General features: G+C 43.5%; 1 protein-coding gene across 2 annotated transcripts in view; it reads left to right on the top strand.

The window, feature by feature from the left end:
• Nucleotides 1-14,772, top strand: part of col4a5 (collagen, type IV, alpha 5 (Alport syndrome)) — a 375,390-nt gene extending 360,618 nt beyond the window's left edge. For both annotated transcript variants that reach the window (XM_041195247.1, XM_041195248.1), the window contains 5 exons: nt 1,737-1,949; nt 3,889-4,066; nt 8,487-8,601; nt 11,091-11,263; nt 13,430-14,772. In XM_041195247.1, coding sequence (XP_041051181.1) covers nt 1,737-1,949; nt 3,889-4,066; nt 8,487-8,601; nt 11,091-11,263; nt 13,430-13,511 — 761 coding nt within the window. In that variant the 3' untranslated portion in view covers nt 13,512-14,772. The remainder of the gene's footprint in view (nt 1-1,736; nt 1,950-3,888; nt 4,067-8,486; nt 8,602-11,090; nt 11,264-13,429) is intronic.
• The last annotated feature ends 2,234 nt before the right edge of the window (nt 14,773-17,006 follow it).

Genomic DNA, 17,006 nt, shown 5'->3' with positions numbered 1-17,006 from the left:
AGAAAGCCAGGGAGGAAATAGCAGATGCTCTGAAGATCATTTTCCAATCCTCACTAGATACAAGCAAGGTCATGGAGGATTGGAGGCCTGTGAACCTTGTATCATTATTTAAAAAGGGTGTGAGGGATAGGCCAGAAAATTATAGGCCGGTCAATCTGACTTCGGTGGTGGGCAAATTATTGGAAACATTTCTGAGAGACAGGATAAACTGTCACTTAGAAAGGCACATTAATCATGGATAGTCAACATGGTTTTGTTAGGGGAAGATCGTGTCTTACTAACTTAATAGAATTCTTTGAGGAGTTGACAAGGAGGGTTGATGAGGATAGTCCGGTGGATGTTGTCTACATGGATTTCAGTAAGGCATTTGACAAGATCCCACATGGCAGACTGGTCAGCAAAATGGGATCTCATGGGACACAAGAGAAGGTGGCAGGTTGGATCCAAAATTGGCTCAGTGACAGGGAACAAAGGGTAATGGTCGGTCGATGGATGTTTTTGCGAATGGAAAATGATTTCCAGTAGTATTCCACAGGGCTCAGTGTTGGGGCCCTTGCTGTTTGTTGTTTGTATTAATAATTTAGACTTAAATGTGGGAGGCATGATTGGGAAATTTGCAGATGACACAAAAATTGGTAGTGAAGAGGATAGCTGTCGACTCCAGAATGGTATCAATGTTTGGTTGAGTGGGCGGAGAAGTGGCAAGTGAAAAGTGTGAGTTAATGCATTTGGGGAGGGCAAACAAAGTAAGGGAATATTCAATAAACAGGAAATTATTGAAAGGGGTTGAGAAAGTGAGAGACCTTGGAGTGCATGTCCACAGGTCCTTGAAGGTGGAAGGACGGGTGCACAAGGTAGTCAAGAAAGCATATGGAATGCTTTCCTTTATTGGGCGAGGTATTGAATACAAAAAAGAGGTGTAATGATGGAACTGTATAAAATGCTGGTTAGGCCACAACTGGTACAGTTCTGGTCACCACATGACAGGAAGGACATAATTGCTCTGGAAGGAGTGCAGAGGAGATTGATAGGAATGTTGCCAGGGATTGAAAATTGCAGCTATGAAGAGAGGTTGGATAGTCTAGGGTTGTTTTCCTTAGGACAGAGGAGGCTAATGGGTGACCTACCTGAGGTGTACAAAATTATGAGGTGCCTAAATAGGGTAGACAGGAAAGACTTGTTTCCCCTAACTAAGGGGTCAGTTACTAGGGGGGCATAGATTTAAAGTGATTGGTAGAAGGATTAGAGGGGACATGAGGAAAAGCTTTTTCACCCGGAGGGTGGTGGGTGTCTAGAATTCACTACCTAAGTTGGTGGTTGAGGCTGAAATGCTCAACTCATTTAAAAGGATCTGCATCTGAAGCGCTGTAACCTGCAAGGCTATGGACCAGGTGCTGGAAAGTGGGATTAAAATGAACGGCTAATTTCTTTTTTCTCTTTTTGGCCGCTCAGACACAATGAGCTGAAACGCCACTTTCTGCACCAGAATTGTTCTATGGTTCTATCTTATCGTTCACTTTACTAAAGTTGTGTTAGTAACTCACTCAGGCTAATGTAGTTGACCTGACACAAAAACAGAAAATGCTGGAAAAACTCAGCAGGTCTGGCAGCATCCATGGAAAGAGAAACAGAGTTAACATTTTGAGTCCGTGTGACCCTCCAATCCTGTTTCAGATTTCCAGCATCCACAGTATTTTGCTCTTATCATAGCTGATCCGACTATGTTCTTTGAACAGGTGAGAGGGGTTTTCCAGGCCCACCTGGTCCAGATGGTACCCCTGGAGTGCCAGGGCCTCCTGGATTTGCTCCCGTAGCTCACGGATTCTTGATTACTCGACACAGTCAGTCAACAGAAGTGCCATCCTGTCCTGCTGGAACTTCTATCATCTATGATGGGTTCTCTCTGCTTTATGTGCAAGGAAATGAGAGAGCACATGGTCAAGATTTGGGTAAGAATTATCTCTGATTGTTGGGGTGTCGGAATAATGCAATGAATGGATGTTATCATATTCTGTTAATTCTTCAATATAGCTATCACTCGTTTAGCATTCCCAGTGCGTTCCTAAAAAAAGCAGCGTGCTAAACAAAAACCACTTACCTATAAGAAAACATGTAATAAGGGTGGATTATGTACCTGACCTGTAATTTTTATGTTAAAAACCTATTGACTGCCTTGAACCCAAAAATCCTCTTACAAACCATTACTAACTTTTAATAACTTACTAACTCTTTCTACTTATCTCCAGCTCACCACTTCCCACCTCCAGCTCGCCACTTCCTGCTTCCTTAACCTTCCTGCTCACCACTTCCCTCCCTGACCCTCCCACTTGCTGCTTCCCTCCCCCAGTCCTCCCATTCGCTGTTATCCTGCCCAATCCTGCTCACCACCTCAATCCCCATTCTTCTGCTTCCTTCTCAGCCCCTTCTGCTTGCTACATCCCACCACCAACCCTCCTGCTCCCCTCTCCTCCCGACCCTCCCACTCCCTGTGCCCCTCTCCTGAACCCTTGCTGTTTCCCAATCGCCTCCCCACTCAATGACCCTCTACCAAGCCGTCTCTGTGAGCAAGGGATGTCAAGAGGGGGGTGAGCAAAGGAGACGGGTGGTGAGTGGAAGGGAGCAAGAGGGCCAGGATGAGGGAAGGAGTGAGAGGGGCTGCGAGTGCGAAGGAGGGCACAGGGCGGATAGCAGCGAGTGGGAGAGTGCATGGGGGAAGCGTTGAGCTGGAGGGCTGAGAAGGGAAGGGGTGAGTGGGAGGGTCGAAGGGGGAAACGGTGAGTCGTTAGGAAGGGGCAAGCAGGAGTATCGGGATTGGAGCGGTGAATGGAGGGATCAGGGAAGGAAGCAGCAAGCGGGAGGTTTGGAATTGGGGGTGGGGGGGAATGAGCTGGAGGGCCGGGATTGTGGGGATGATCAGGAATGTTGGAGGGGAAAAGAGATGGCTAAGCGGCTAGTTTGAGCATGTGCAGTAATTGCACTAAAAAATGGAGGCAGCACTACATGGGGAACATCCCTAGTTTACAAACAACACTGAAATGAAAACACACTGTGAGATCGTGGTTTAAGCAGGAGGTACCTTACTTGTCGGTTACTTTTACATATTTTTAATTACAAGATTTATCATTGGTGTAGTAAAAATCACAGTCAGGCCAAAGAAAAAACCATCACATCAAATACATTTCTGTTTAAATCCATCTAACGGAATTTGAGGAGACTGTCCCAATAAAAATATTACACTTTTATCATGCATTTAACATAGGGAAATGTTCCAAAGAACTTCATAAGTGTGGGTCCAAATTTCATAAATGTGGTCAGACACAAGCAGGAGTAAGAAGCATTAACTGGAGTGGCAAGACATGGTCAATTAAGCAAATGTTGGGGGAAACCTTTGAAGACGAGGAGTGATGTAACCAAATACAGGGGTTTGAAAAGGGAAAGACCACAATTTTGAAAGCTCTGCTACCAATGCTGGAAGAGAGGATGGACACACAGTAAACTGGTATCTAGAACCTTGATCCATGTAGGAGACAATCCTAACTGGCAAGCTGGCCAAGGATTCCTATTTGTACTTGAGTTGAATACACACTTGCCCATTAAAACTCAGTTTACAGTTGGTAACTGGAGGATACAAATTTAAGCAAACTCGTTTTTAGGCAGTGAGTTGTTATGACCTGGACTGCACTGCCTATAAGAAGCAGATTCAAGAGTAACTTTTAAAAGAGAATTAGATAAATACTTGAAAAAGAAAGATTTGCTGGGTGATGGGGAAAGAACAGGGGAGCGCGAGAAATATAATTGTTCTTTCAAAGAGCTGGCAGAGGCATCATGGCCTGAATGGCCTGCTTTTGTGCTGTATGATTCTACATGTATTGCTATGTGTTGTTTCAGGAACTGCGGGGAGCTGTCTGCGGCGTTTCAGCACAATGCCATTTATGTTCTGTAACATCAACAATGTCTGTAACTTTGCCTCAAGGAATGACTACTCCTATTGGCTCTCAACACCTCAGCCAATGCCAATGAGCATGGCCCCAGTAAATGGAGAGAACATCCGACCCTTCATCAGCAGGTAAGCCTTTATGCCTGTCAAGCTGGTCACAGCTGCCATATAATGGCAAAAGGAAATTGTTCTTTGCCATTTTTTTACAAATCCAATCATTTTGTACATGGCATGGAAGACATAGATAGGTATAGTTAGGCACACAGCATACTTCTGTACACCCACCATAATGCTCCACAATTTGTACGAGACAAATTTTTTTGAACGATATTTTACCACTTCTGTTTCATCAGAAACCCAAGCCTGGATTTTCACTCCCGGGTCAGGTGTGCAGAGTCGAGACATTTCCCGGTTTGCGAACCTGACCCGGGAAAAAGAGGCCCAGAAGTTGAGATTTTCGTTCCAGGAGAATGGGCTGAATTAGAAGTCGGGCCAGCCATCCCTGGAATGAGTGTGAAGGCTGCTGGGTGCAGAGGCAGGCTGGCACTCTCTGAAAAATTGAGAAAAAACAATAAAACAAAAAGCATCTCTCTCCCACACAATCCCCACACACTCCAAATGACTCATCCATGCCAACCCATTCCACCTCAAGCCACCCACTCAGCCCGCTCAGGGACCTCCATACCCTCTATGACAACCTATGCCCCTGTAACCACCCCTTGGGCCCCCATAGTCTCCATGCCAATCTATGCCCCCTATCCACCCTCCCTGCCAAGCTATGCCCCTCTACCCACCCTCAAGCCCCTCATACCCCTTATGCCAACTCATGTCCCCTAATCATCCCCATGGCCATTTATAGCCCCTATGCCAACGTTGTGTCAACCCATACCCTTCCCACCCCTCCATGCCAACACATCTGGTATCCACCATGGGAAAACTAAATAAAGTTATGGTTATGGATGATGTTGCTATTTAAAAAAACACTCTCATTGATAAAAAATAATTCAATACATTGAAATTCCTTCAACTAACCTCTTATGCAAACAAAGATTTCACAAGTGCTTAAGTCCTTCCCTTATGAAAACAAACATCTCTACTCTTTAACCGCTTGGAACTGTCAATCAAACAGCTCATATAACAGGCACCCCACTGTGATAATGTTAGGTTATAAAATGCGTCATGCGGCACAAATCCTAAAATAACAACCCTCAGGCTTATATCAACAGTCAGAGTGAAATAACCAGCACTGATTTTTTTTAAAACTCAGCACTTTTTTTAAAATTTAAAGCCCAGCAGAGATAAACCCCTTGACAGCTTTGACAGTTCCCATGAACTTTGACAGTTCCTATGGGCAGAATCCTGCCCTTAGATGGCGGGCGGGCCCCACCGGCTTGGCGGCGGGCGGGCAGCTGACCCCCGCCACTGAAACAGGGCCCACCACCATTTTAAGTGGACAGGCCAATTAAGGCCCGCCCAGCGGCATCCCCGACGAGAAGCACTGTGCGCTTCCTGTGCATGGGGGGAGAGGGAATCCCTAGCTGTCAAAGTGCGCTTTTTCGCGCTTGCGCGCAGAAGAGCACACTTCTCCTTGAGACAAAGCGCTGTCTCAGGGAGACCAGAGACAGTCCGAAAAACTTAAAAAATACAAAAACTTAAAAATTATTAACATGTCCCCCTCATGTGACAATGTCACACGAGATGAGACATGTTAATAAAGACCACATAAATTTTATTAATTTTTTAAAATATGGACATGAAACTTCATCCTGCCGGTGGATGAAGTTTCATCAATAATCTGGAGCCGGCTGGGGCTCCTGTCCTGCCCGCCAGCCTTAAGGTTGGATGGGCAGGTCTTTAATTAATTTAAATAGCCTGTCAATGGCCTCAATTGGCTATTGACAGGTCAGCGGGCGGACAGCTGATTTCATTGTCTGCCCGCCTTCCTAAGAATTTAAATGGACAGCAATGATGTCGGGGATTCCTCCCGCGTCATTTTCCCCTCAGCGACCGGGCCCTGCCTCCAAATCGCCAAGGGGAAAACCCTGGCCTATGTGTTTTGACTATTCTTTGACAGTTTGACCGTATTTTGACAGCTTTGAAAGTTCCAATGAGTTTATGCACTTTACTATACACATTCATGTCTAATTTTAACAATCCCAAACAGCACCTGGCCACTCCATAAGGGTACTGTACCTCTTCCAAAGGGTACCTTACCTCCAACAAAGGGCACCTAACCTCTCCCAAAGAGGCCCAAGACCATATCCAAAGATGTATCTTACTCTCCAAAAGGATACCCTGGCTATCCAACAAATCCACAATCTGGATCTGTTCCTACTAGGTCTAATCTGTACACTTCCAGTTTCAGGTATCTACTCCACCAAAATCACATGTGTAGAGGCAGCCACTGATTTATATGGACTGCTGCCTCCGGGACCCGCGGATGTGCAATTTAGAATGTGCCCCCCATTCCCATAATCCCCGGTGAAAATGGCAGATGTCAGGTTCGGGGGCGGGGGAGTGGGACTATTGAATTCGGGCCTCTGACATCATTTTTGTGCAGTTGGAGAACCTCTTTGTCTGAAAATCCAGACCCTAGTGTAATTCTTCATTTATGAGCTGAGGATCTGGATTGACAAAAGTCTCACTAACGCTGTTGTAAATGAGCAGCCCTGGTTAACTCTACAGAGTGCTAAGGTCAGGCACTTGGTAGATTGCTTGGCGCTTCACTAAACTGTACCACTTACAGCACTGCCTTTTGTTATGCATTTTATTCCCTACTCCAAACATCCTTCCCTCTGCTGAAAGTGTTGACTCGTGCTGAAGTATAGTTCCATGAGTTCAGCTACCTAGCCCATTCTTCCACATGTGAGGCTAAGACAATGGGTGCCAACAGGCTTGTTGACTATAGTGAGCATAATTTAGATACGATTCATTCCTCATCCAATTGCCACATACACATGTGTTTCAGCAGGGGGTCACCGATTGGCGAACTGTGGCAGTAGCTCCCCCTGCCAGCTCAGTGGCATTGTGGCCAACTGTAGTCCCATTACTAACACCCTACCTGAGATTAACTAATGCAGCACAAATTGTTGACTAAATCTTCTTGCTCTGCATAACTCAGTTATAAACTACCTTGGCCAGCTCTGATGCTGTGATGCACTTAATAGTCACACTTCCAAAACACTGTAAATAATTCTTTCATTTACATGTTTAAACACTTTGGAATATGGGAATGTACAGGACTAGAAACAAAACCCTTGCAGTCCGTCTAGCAAATCCCAAATTTCGAAAACATCATTGAAAGCTCTGGCCCAAAATAAGCAAGACCCTTATTACTCTAAGCAAACCTACAATGACTGGCTTATGTGACATTGTTAACACACTGCTCAGTAAAAACTGCTGGTACAGTAGAAGAGACCTGAAAAGGAGGAGCAGGTGTATCCATTCCAGCTCCAGAAGAATAATGTGGACTGCTGCTGCACCAGGCTTCTCCACGCGCCCCCCCTTACCCTCCCAATGGACCAATGTTCCTGCCAGCCACGATGGTCCCAGGCCATCCGATATTGTGGTAACCTTAAACTGGCAAGCTGCAATGCATCACCTGTTTGGGGTATGCAACTCTCCAGTTATATATTAAAGTGGCCCGGCACTCTAAATGGAATGGGCCTCAAGCTGGATCTTGCTTGCTACTTTAATGCTACCTTATGTCTCATGAAGTGGTTATTCAGCTCTTTACCTGCTCCGTCCTTGGTCCACTCCTATCAACATTTACATCTTGCATCACCCGAAAGTGAGCTATCAGCTTCCTGATGTACGTGGACAATGCCCAGACACCAGTTAATCTCCAGCATTGCCCAGCTACCACCCTCACCATCTGCCTGTCCAGCTTTAGAACTCAGATAAGAAATTTTCTTCCCATTAACTAGATATTTTCCTGAGCTCCCAGAGGCAGCTGTGTGCCTCTTAACCTTTACTTCAGCTTCCTCCCCAACTGCAGCCTCAGTATAATCAAGAGTTTCAGGACCTTGGTGTCTTGATAGACTGAGCTGAGCCTCCTTCCCCATAGCTGATCCATTGCCATCACTGCTTTCTGCCACCTTCAAAATGTTGCTGGTGTGAACCCTTCAGTTTCTGAAGCCCTAATATTCACTTGAATCACTCTCAGTGCTTCCCCTGTCAGAAACCAGAGTCATCATCTCAGACTTTAAAAGTACTGACTGTAGGTCTCTCCATTAATTATCCTTCCGAGTTTTTTTTTCTTGCCTTACTTGGAGTGTTACACAGTTGCAGACTTCTGTTCATGGGGAAGGAAAGCTTTCAGAACCAGTCCTTCCTCACAGAAATATACCAGTCTTAGAAACCTATTCATATTGAATGGCGGAGCCGGTTCAAAGGGGCAAATGACCTATTCCTGCTCCTATTTTTTATGTTCCTAATGTTTTGTCAAATGTGTTGGCCAGTTTGGTCTTATGGCCTTGCCTAAAGGAAACACAGCAAGAAGAAGAAAAACAGGTTATGCAAATTTTAATCCTGATTTTACTTATTATAGGTGCAGTGTGTGTGAAGCCCCAGCATTAGTAATAGCGGTTCATAGTCAGACTATTCAGATCCCATTGTGTCCAGAAGGATGGGCCTCGCTGTGGATTGGATACTCCTTCATGATGGTATGCTTTGACTTGACCTCTTCTGTTTTTTTCTTGTCTACCCATCACACTTACCCCCTTTTTTCAGGACACTCACCACATCTTTTAACAAAGACTGCAGCAAAGACTAGCCTTGAAGCTGGTCATAGTTGTTGAAGTAACAGGGAGCACAAAGAACAGTAAGGAAGGCAACTCTTGTTCAAGTTTAAACTGTGTCCGATGTAGGCTTGGCCTAAACCACTATGTACCCATAAAAAGACATAATCGTTTGAGCTTTGTCCCCAACATCTTTCTCATGTTGAGTTACTTTCTATTGAGGAAATTTTTCCCAGGTCTAAAGCCCATATGGTGTCCAAAAAACAGGCGCTATGCAGAAGTGAGGGATATCTAGAACTAGAGGGTACAATTTGAAAATAAGGGTCTTCCATTTAAGACTGAGATGAGGAGAAATCTCTTCTTTCAGAGGGTCATTAACCTTTGGAATTCTCTTCGCCAGAGAGTAGTGGAGGCTGGGTCACTGAATATATTCAAGGGTGAGTTAGAATGATTTTTGTTCTACAAGGGAGTCAAGGGTAAGGGGCAGCAGGCAGGAGAGTGAAGTTAAGGCCACAATCAGATCAGTCATGGTCTTACTGAATGGCAGAGCAGGCTCAGGCTGAATGGCGTATTCCTGCTTATTTCTTAAGTTCTTATGAAGCCCCCAACCTGCATCTCTGCACTTGACTGAAGAGCTATGTAGGAGGAAATGACTGTTATCCAACTAGGCAGAGACAAACTTGTGTTGGCAGATGCAAGCTATCTGCAACCAACGTACAGGGCAAGTAGTCAGTTGCAGTAATGTTCGCTGCAGCCATGAATATCTTTGCACCACACTGTTTACAGGCTGCCATAGGAGCAACCTTGTATCAGTCAATCTGTAGTCCTTAGAAGCATCATGCCTTGTCTGTAAGAGCAAATGCTTTTATCACTTCCTGAATGAACACCCGCACACAGCAGAATTGTATTTACTCAGATTATAGAATTCCTCAAGGTTCAGACAATCATTGATTGAACATTCTTACTTTCAAGCCTCCATGAGTGGCAAAGCACTGCATCATTCTGCAGCAAGTGTGCACAGGTCAAACAGGTCATTATCCGTCATGATGCTGTTATTACAGTATAATTTTGCCTACCATTCCCCCATTGTTTGACCCTTGAAAAGAAGTATGGGGTTGAATCATTTGACTCCACTGCTGGTCTGGTTTATGGCCATTGTGTGCCATTGACATTTGTCTGCTCAACACTGGTACTATGAGGTCCATAGCTAGCAACACAATAGAAGTTGCAACATAGGCTATTTGACCCAACCATTCCTTATCTGCATTTACCGTCCATCCAAGCTAGGATTCAGCACGTTATGGGAGTCTGTAAAATGACAATTTTAATTTTAAGTGGATCTGGGCCTTCCTCTGGTACAGCTGAACCAAATGTTGTGCTGCATGTGAGATGCAGAGTATACATGGCGCTGTCATGGGAGGAGGGCCTTCAGCCTCCTCAGGGAAAAGATACATGTGAAATTGAAGAGCCAGCTGTCAAAATCTGGCACTTTAAATGCACCATGCAATGTCCCCTAACACCTTCTCATTCACAGTCTTGTGAAATAGTCCCTGCAAATATGCAGCCTCGACACTACAAACAACCTGCTCCACACCAGTAAGAAAGAGCAATGTTGCATCTTCCTCTCTCTGGACTCCAAGTCATTTGGTAGACAGAGAGAAAGAGAAGAGAAGTGAGCATTAGGATGTAGCTTGTATGACATTACAATAGGCCACTATCCATGCAATATCGTACAGAGGTTTTGGTTGAGGTGACAATATGGCCTGGATTTTCACAGAGTCGTAAGAAATCCAGAGCCATTTAAATGGGGGATGGCCGATGGTGGAATTTGAATTTAGTAAACATCTGGAAGTTGTCGTTAAAAACCCATCTGTTTCACTAATGTCCTTTAGGGAAGGAAATCTGCTGTGACTCCAGATCCACAATAATGCCCTCTGAACAAGGGTAATTAGGGATGAGCAATAAATGCCTGTCAATTAATTTTTTTTTAAAATGATGGGTGGGACCCAATTCCAGGATTCCCAGTAAGTTAAGTTCAAAAGAAAGTGGGGAGTTCTCTATCTCAAAACACCTTGTGAGGCAGCTGAATTTTTTTTCACTGTAGCCAGGTCCTGCTTTATATGTTGTTGGAATTGCATTGGTTAGCAACCTCCTGCCAAACATCTCTAAATCTCTGTGGGACATACCACCCACGTGATGTCAGTTGTGTAGACTTATTTAACATCCCTGCATGCATTGATGATGCTATGCTTAATTTAAACAGGTGCAGTTCCTATGATGGTGCTGCTGCCTGAGAGTTGGGCTTAAGTATACACCTTAAATATCATTCAAAGATCAGCAACATTAGCAATGAGACTTTAAGTGGGTTGAAACATCAAAAGTATTCCTCTGCTTTGTTTTGTTGCTTTTCACAGCACACTAGTGCTGGTGCTGAAGGATCTGGCCAAGCTTTAGCTTCTCCCGGTTCCTGCCTGGAGGAATTCCGATCTGCACCGTTCATCGAATGCCATGGCCGGGGCACTTGCAACTATTATGCCAACTCGTACAGCTTCTGGCTAGCTACAGTTGAGGTGGCGGAGATGTTCAGGTGAGAAATAGCTAAAATTGTCGCAATCAGTTGCACCTTTGAATGCAAATGTCCTATTATTTGGTTTTAGATAATGGTACAATCGCTAAACTGCTGCTGCTTAATTTTGTTAATTTTTCATAAACGGAGCTGTCACCTTTTGTTGAGTCGTGTTGCCGCATCACCAGGAGTTCTCTGGTACCTCAACCAAGTGGTGATTCTTTATATGTGAATCTCAACAGCAATTGTTGACCTACTTTTTGGCTGCAGGGCTTTTTATTTTGAAGCCGTTTTAGATTTCCCACCAACAGCTAGTCGCAAGTAATCTTGACACTGAAATCTCACTTCCATCATTAAAGTTAAACTGACCCTAGACATTCCTGCATGGGCACTTCTCCAGTCAGGCTGGTGAAAATCCTAAAATGGCTGCCTCCCAGGTCCATGCACAGATCTGAAAATGGATTCTGTGATGTCTGAACTTTTATTTTCTCCTTTATTTTTTGATGGGGCATGAGCATCACTAGAAAAGCCATCATTTGTTGCCAATGCCTGTTGCCCTTAAAAGGTGGTGGTGAACTGCCTTCATGAACTGCCAGAGTCTTTTAGGAAGACTTTTAGTGCCTTTAGGAAGCGAGTTCTCCCCAGCGATTGATAATTCCAAGTCAGGATGGCTTGAAGGGGAACCCACATGTGGCGGTGGTGGTGTTCCCATGTATCTGCTCCCCTTATCCTTCTAGGTAGTAGAGGTCATGGGTTTGGAAGATGCTGTTGGAGGACCTTTGGAAAGTTTCTGTTGTTAGTGGTATACACTGTTGCCCCTGTGCGCCACCAGTGGAGAAGTGAATGCTTAAAGTGATGTATAGGGTGCTGATGAAATGGGCTGCTTTGTCCTTTATGGTATCAAGCTACTTAAATGTTGTTAGACCTGCACTCATCCCTTCACATTTCTGACTTGTGCCTTGTAGATGTTGAACAGGCTTTGAGGAGTCACGAGATTAATTACTTGCCACAGAATTGTACGGTATTTATATGGTTGGTCCAATTAGGTTTCTGGTCAGTGGTAATCCCTGGGATGGTGGGACTTAGAGGAAATGGTTAGGTTCTCTCTTAGAACCATAGATAAGTTATGGTGCAGAAAGAGGCCATTCAACCCATCATGTCGCTTGTTGGAGATGGTCATTGCCAGGCACTAAAGTAGCAAGTAACATTTTCACTACACATCAGCCCAAGACTGAATGTTGTCCAGGTCTTGCTGCATGCAGGCATGGACTGCTTCAGTATTTGAGGAGTTGCAAATGGTACTGAACATTGTGCAATCATCAGCGAATTTCCCCACTTCTGATCTTATGGTGGAAGGAAAGTCATTAATGAAGCAGCTGGAGATGTTGGGCCTTGGACACTACCATGAGGAACTCCTGCAGCGATGTCCTGGAACTGAAATGATTGGTCTCCAACAACCACAATCATCTTCTTTTGTGGTAGATATGACTCAAACCAGTGGGGAGTTTTCCCCGGTTCCCAGTGACTTCAATTTTGCTAGGGCCTGGTGCCACACGTGGTCACATGCAGCCTTGATGTTAAGGGCAGTCACTCTCACCTCATCTTTTGAATTCAGCTCTTTTGTCCATGTTTGGACCAAGGCTGTAATGAGATCTGGAGCTGAGTGGCCTAAGCTACTGGGTTTGCCTTGGCTCAATTATTATATCATTCAAAATATCCAGATGCCACTTCCCATGGCTCTGATGGGTAGAAAGTGACTGTGAATGGAGCGATTCTAGTGAGGGGGACGGCCGCAGATTTAAAATGATTATTGGTGTGCTATTGAGGAATAAAGATCTAGACCTGTAGTGAATTAGCAGTAATGATAGCTACAGCTGGTCTCAAGAGTTTCTGAGCTAGGGAGGGGAAATCAAGAAATGTTCCTCATTTCAGACCATTATGTTATATGCCCTTCTGGAAATGCATGCATGGATATCGCAAGATGCTATGACCTGGCTTCACTGTGGCAGCAATTGTGAAGCCTGCAACACTGCAGGGCCTGTTGCCCAGTGTATGTCAGTGCCTTCAAGAGAGGAGGGATGTGGTCATGTTGGGATGTAAAGAATGGGTAATTATATTTGTGTAAGTGTCTCTCTTACTTTTGCTTAGTTAGGTTTTACTTTCCCATTTATCCCTTTTGCACAACAGGAAGCCACAATCTGAGACTCTGAAAGCTGGAGAACTCCGAACACGTGTGAGCCGCTGTCAAGTGTGTATGAAAAGGACGTAATGCATTGGCTTCCGGCATTGAGACAACAACCGAGGTCGGCTGAGAAGAAGAAAACCAGCTCAATAAATAAAAAACTGTAGGGCGCTCTGTCTTCCATTTACAATGGTGCTACTGTGCGAAGCAAAAACAAACATAAAAACAAAACAAAAAAAAACTGTTCACACATAATATTCGTTTGTACGTACCTCATGTAAAGAGTAATCAGTGCATTTTGGAAAGTAACAAGCGAGGAAACTGCAGCGTTGTGGAACGAGAAACAGTGGTGCCTCCTATTCTTCTGTTTCATTAGCGGGAAGAGGTGACCCCCCGAAATGGCACTTTCTGTCAATTTAAGAGTAATGCACTGAAAACATTACAACAAGACTGCTTACATCTTCATTTTATTTTTGTTTGTTTTTGAAAGCAATTTTTTCTCATGGTGCTACTAACCAACTACTGCATCCAGGTTCTTAAATATTAATAATTAATAATCAACCTGTTACTTCCTTGGTTTTTTTTGTAAGTACTGAAAAATGTGTATATGATGTATCCAGGCTTTTATCACTTGAAGAATCTCAGCGTCACAATTATCACCAGTAACATCAAGTTGTGCTTCACATATTACCGGCTCAATTAGCATTTTTACCTATTTTGTTAAAAGTAGTAGAATTGTGGAAAAAAATTGCAGTATTTTATACTATTGGATTCACTTTACGGGATTCCCCACTTTACTATTGAACTACTGATTTGTTTTTTTTTTGCAGGCAATTTCAAAATATTCTCTTCTCCCAACCCTTTGTCCTCCCTTTAAAACATTATAAGCTGCAGTTTTCAATTATTAAAAGTTTTTTTGGAAATTGTAAAAAGTTGTATTTGTAGTTATGATCAGGGGTTTTTAATATGCAAAAATATACACTGTGCTACATAATTACAGCTTTCCGGAGGGGCCTTTAAATGTTAAATATACTTTTTTTTTGTATTGTCTAAAATTATGTATAATGATTAGCCATAAGAAGTGCCTGTGAAGAGAGATTAAACTGTGTTTATAAACCATTTGCAATCAAATCAGATCTCACTCTGTCCTAGTTTTCTGCATTTCTCCCACCATCGTTACCATAAAGCGACACAGAAAGGTTACCAAAGGTTCATTTATTTTACTTCAGCAAAGATGTGCCTCTCTCCAAAAGTGTTCTTTCTTGTATATTATCCAGGACAGTTCCAAACGGCTTTATAAAACAAAAAAAAATACAAATCTGAAATAAAGGAAACATTGACTTAAAAATACATGTCTTTTAACTATTTTCATTAACTTATAAAAATGTTTTTTTTTTTAAGTAATTTTATTTTCCCGTTTTAGCTGTTAGGTAGTTTTCCCCGCCCCATCCCTCTTCCACCCTAGATCTCTCCCACCTTCATGCACCTACTTTCCCATGGCCTAGCAGATCTTGTTTGCAACCTGTTGATGAGTGACTGGAGAAATCCAAAGTCCCACTTCTCAAGACATGGGCCAGGATTTTACAGCCCCTCCCACCCAGTGGGATATACGGTCCCGCCAAACTGAATGGAGATTTAAATGGCTTGCCGCATCCGCTGGGGAGAGACACTGCGTCGGGGCCATAAAATCCTGACCATGGTGTGCCAGTCTCATGGTGTGTCAGTCCATAGTGAGCTTATCCAATAGTGCTACTGTTTGCCATACAGCCTCTAACCTGCAGCCTGTCGGAGAGCCTTTGTTGCTCCTTAAGTCAGCTGGTTATAACTGTATGATCCAGAAATTGGTTCTGGTCTATTTTTGTGCACGTAGCCATTGATGGTGCACTGATGGCTATCACCTGAAGTTGGGTCTCATTTACATTATTCAGCACTGGTGCTGGCACTGTTCAGTATCCACCCATTTTACAATGTTGCAATGTTGAGCCTCTGCCTCACTGCCACTAACCTAAGGTAATTCCCATGGGCTTGGGGGAGGGGTGGGTAGAGCTGGAGCAGCAATGGGATGAACTGATAATGTGTGGGTTGGAATCAGTGGGAGCACCCCTGTCATCAGAACAACAGCTTCTATTTCACTCTGCGCTATCCAATTTAGTGCAGGCGTCTTAAAACAGACATTAGTCTCCCATTTGACCTCTGTAGGGGCCTAATGCCTGCTTTTGGCAGCCACAGGGGATGCCTGTAAGATGACCTGACTCATGCCTAATTCACCTAGTCACAGAAAAGTCACAGCTTCTCCCCTCCACTCAATTTTAAAAGGCTCTTGAAAAATGCTGTAAATAATCTTGGATATCTTTATATGTAATCATTGTGATGGTGTTTTTAGTGTTGCAGGAGCATCATGAAGATCAAATAACTTCAGGCTACTTGCAAGTCTCATCACAAAAATTAAATTCATCCACCGTTCTTCTGGGCTGTTTTCCTCCAGTGGTGACTACTTTTCTTTTAAAAGCCAAGATGATAAAAACAATTGAAACAAAATAAAGACTTGATTTGAAAATGCCACATAATTTTAATGCAGAGGCAATATGATTATGGTTTGGTATTCACCAAGTTCTGAAACGACATTTAGACCATAGGGCAATTTTCCTCATCTGTGGTTTTCTGGAGACCTGACCTTGTTTGGATCTCTACATTTCTATTTGGAGCCTCCCAGCACTGGATGAATCCAGCCCTTGGTATACTAATGTGTCACCCTGCTTTAAACCGTTTTAATCCAGATCCCAGCAGACACAATTCTACAGAATGGAACTGATTGTAATTCAGGACCAGTTGGCCAGCTTTACTGGGAGAAACCAAAGGATTCGATATAGGGGTTCCAGACAAGTGCTGTACCGGTCATCTGCTGTTGGAATTAAGATTATATTGTTGTATCTTTTGGCATGCTATATTTGAATCCATGCATGCTTCATCAGCAAAACTGTGAAGTAAAGAGAGTAATGTATATGTGTATTTGGTTAATCAAGCTAAATGTGTGGAATCCATTTATGGGAGTATGCAAAAAGAGCAATGAAAGCCAGTTCTGTACCCTTTTCATCTATGTAGCCAATTCACTGGGATGAAGGCAGTGTGTTACATGCTTTAGTATACTGAGTTTATGCACATCCTCCAGGAGAATGTGGAGCAAATTAGAGGGTCTGGGATGGAGAGATTTCATTTCTTTATTTTTTTCCCCATGCATACTGTTCAATATTGGGGCCAGTAGCTCTATTGCAAATAAGTGTTTCAGGAGGCAGGACATGCTTTCTCAATATAAATTGGTTTCTGAAATACATTTTACTTAGCAATTCTACATTATAATTGCTACTGATTAGATTGTTCCCATTGTTTAGCCTATGACAATTTGTACCTGGACATACCTTAAGGCTTGTATTGTATGGTAAAGTGTATGTATTTTAAAAAGCTTCAATAAAACTACAGTCTTTAAACCGAAAATAGCATTCTGTTCTTCAGCACGTTGTCTATCTCTGCATCAGTGTGCACAGTTTATACAGAAGCATTTTCAGTTGGAAATCTGAATGGAGT

Source organism: Carcharodon carcharias, chromosome 9 (assembly GCF_017639515.1).
Source record: "Carcharodon carcharias isolate sCarCar2 chromosome 9, sCarCar2.pri, whole genome shotgun sequence".
In the NCBI taxonomy this organism is placed as follows: Eukaryota; Metazoa; Chordata; class Chondrichthyes; order Lamniformes; family Lamnidae; genus Carcharodon; species Carcharodon carcharias.
The sequence above is the reverse complement of the archived record's forward strand: the minus strand, read 5'-3'. Positions and strand labels throughout refer to the sequence as shown.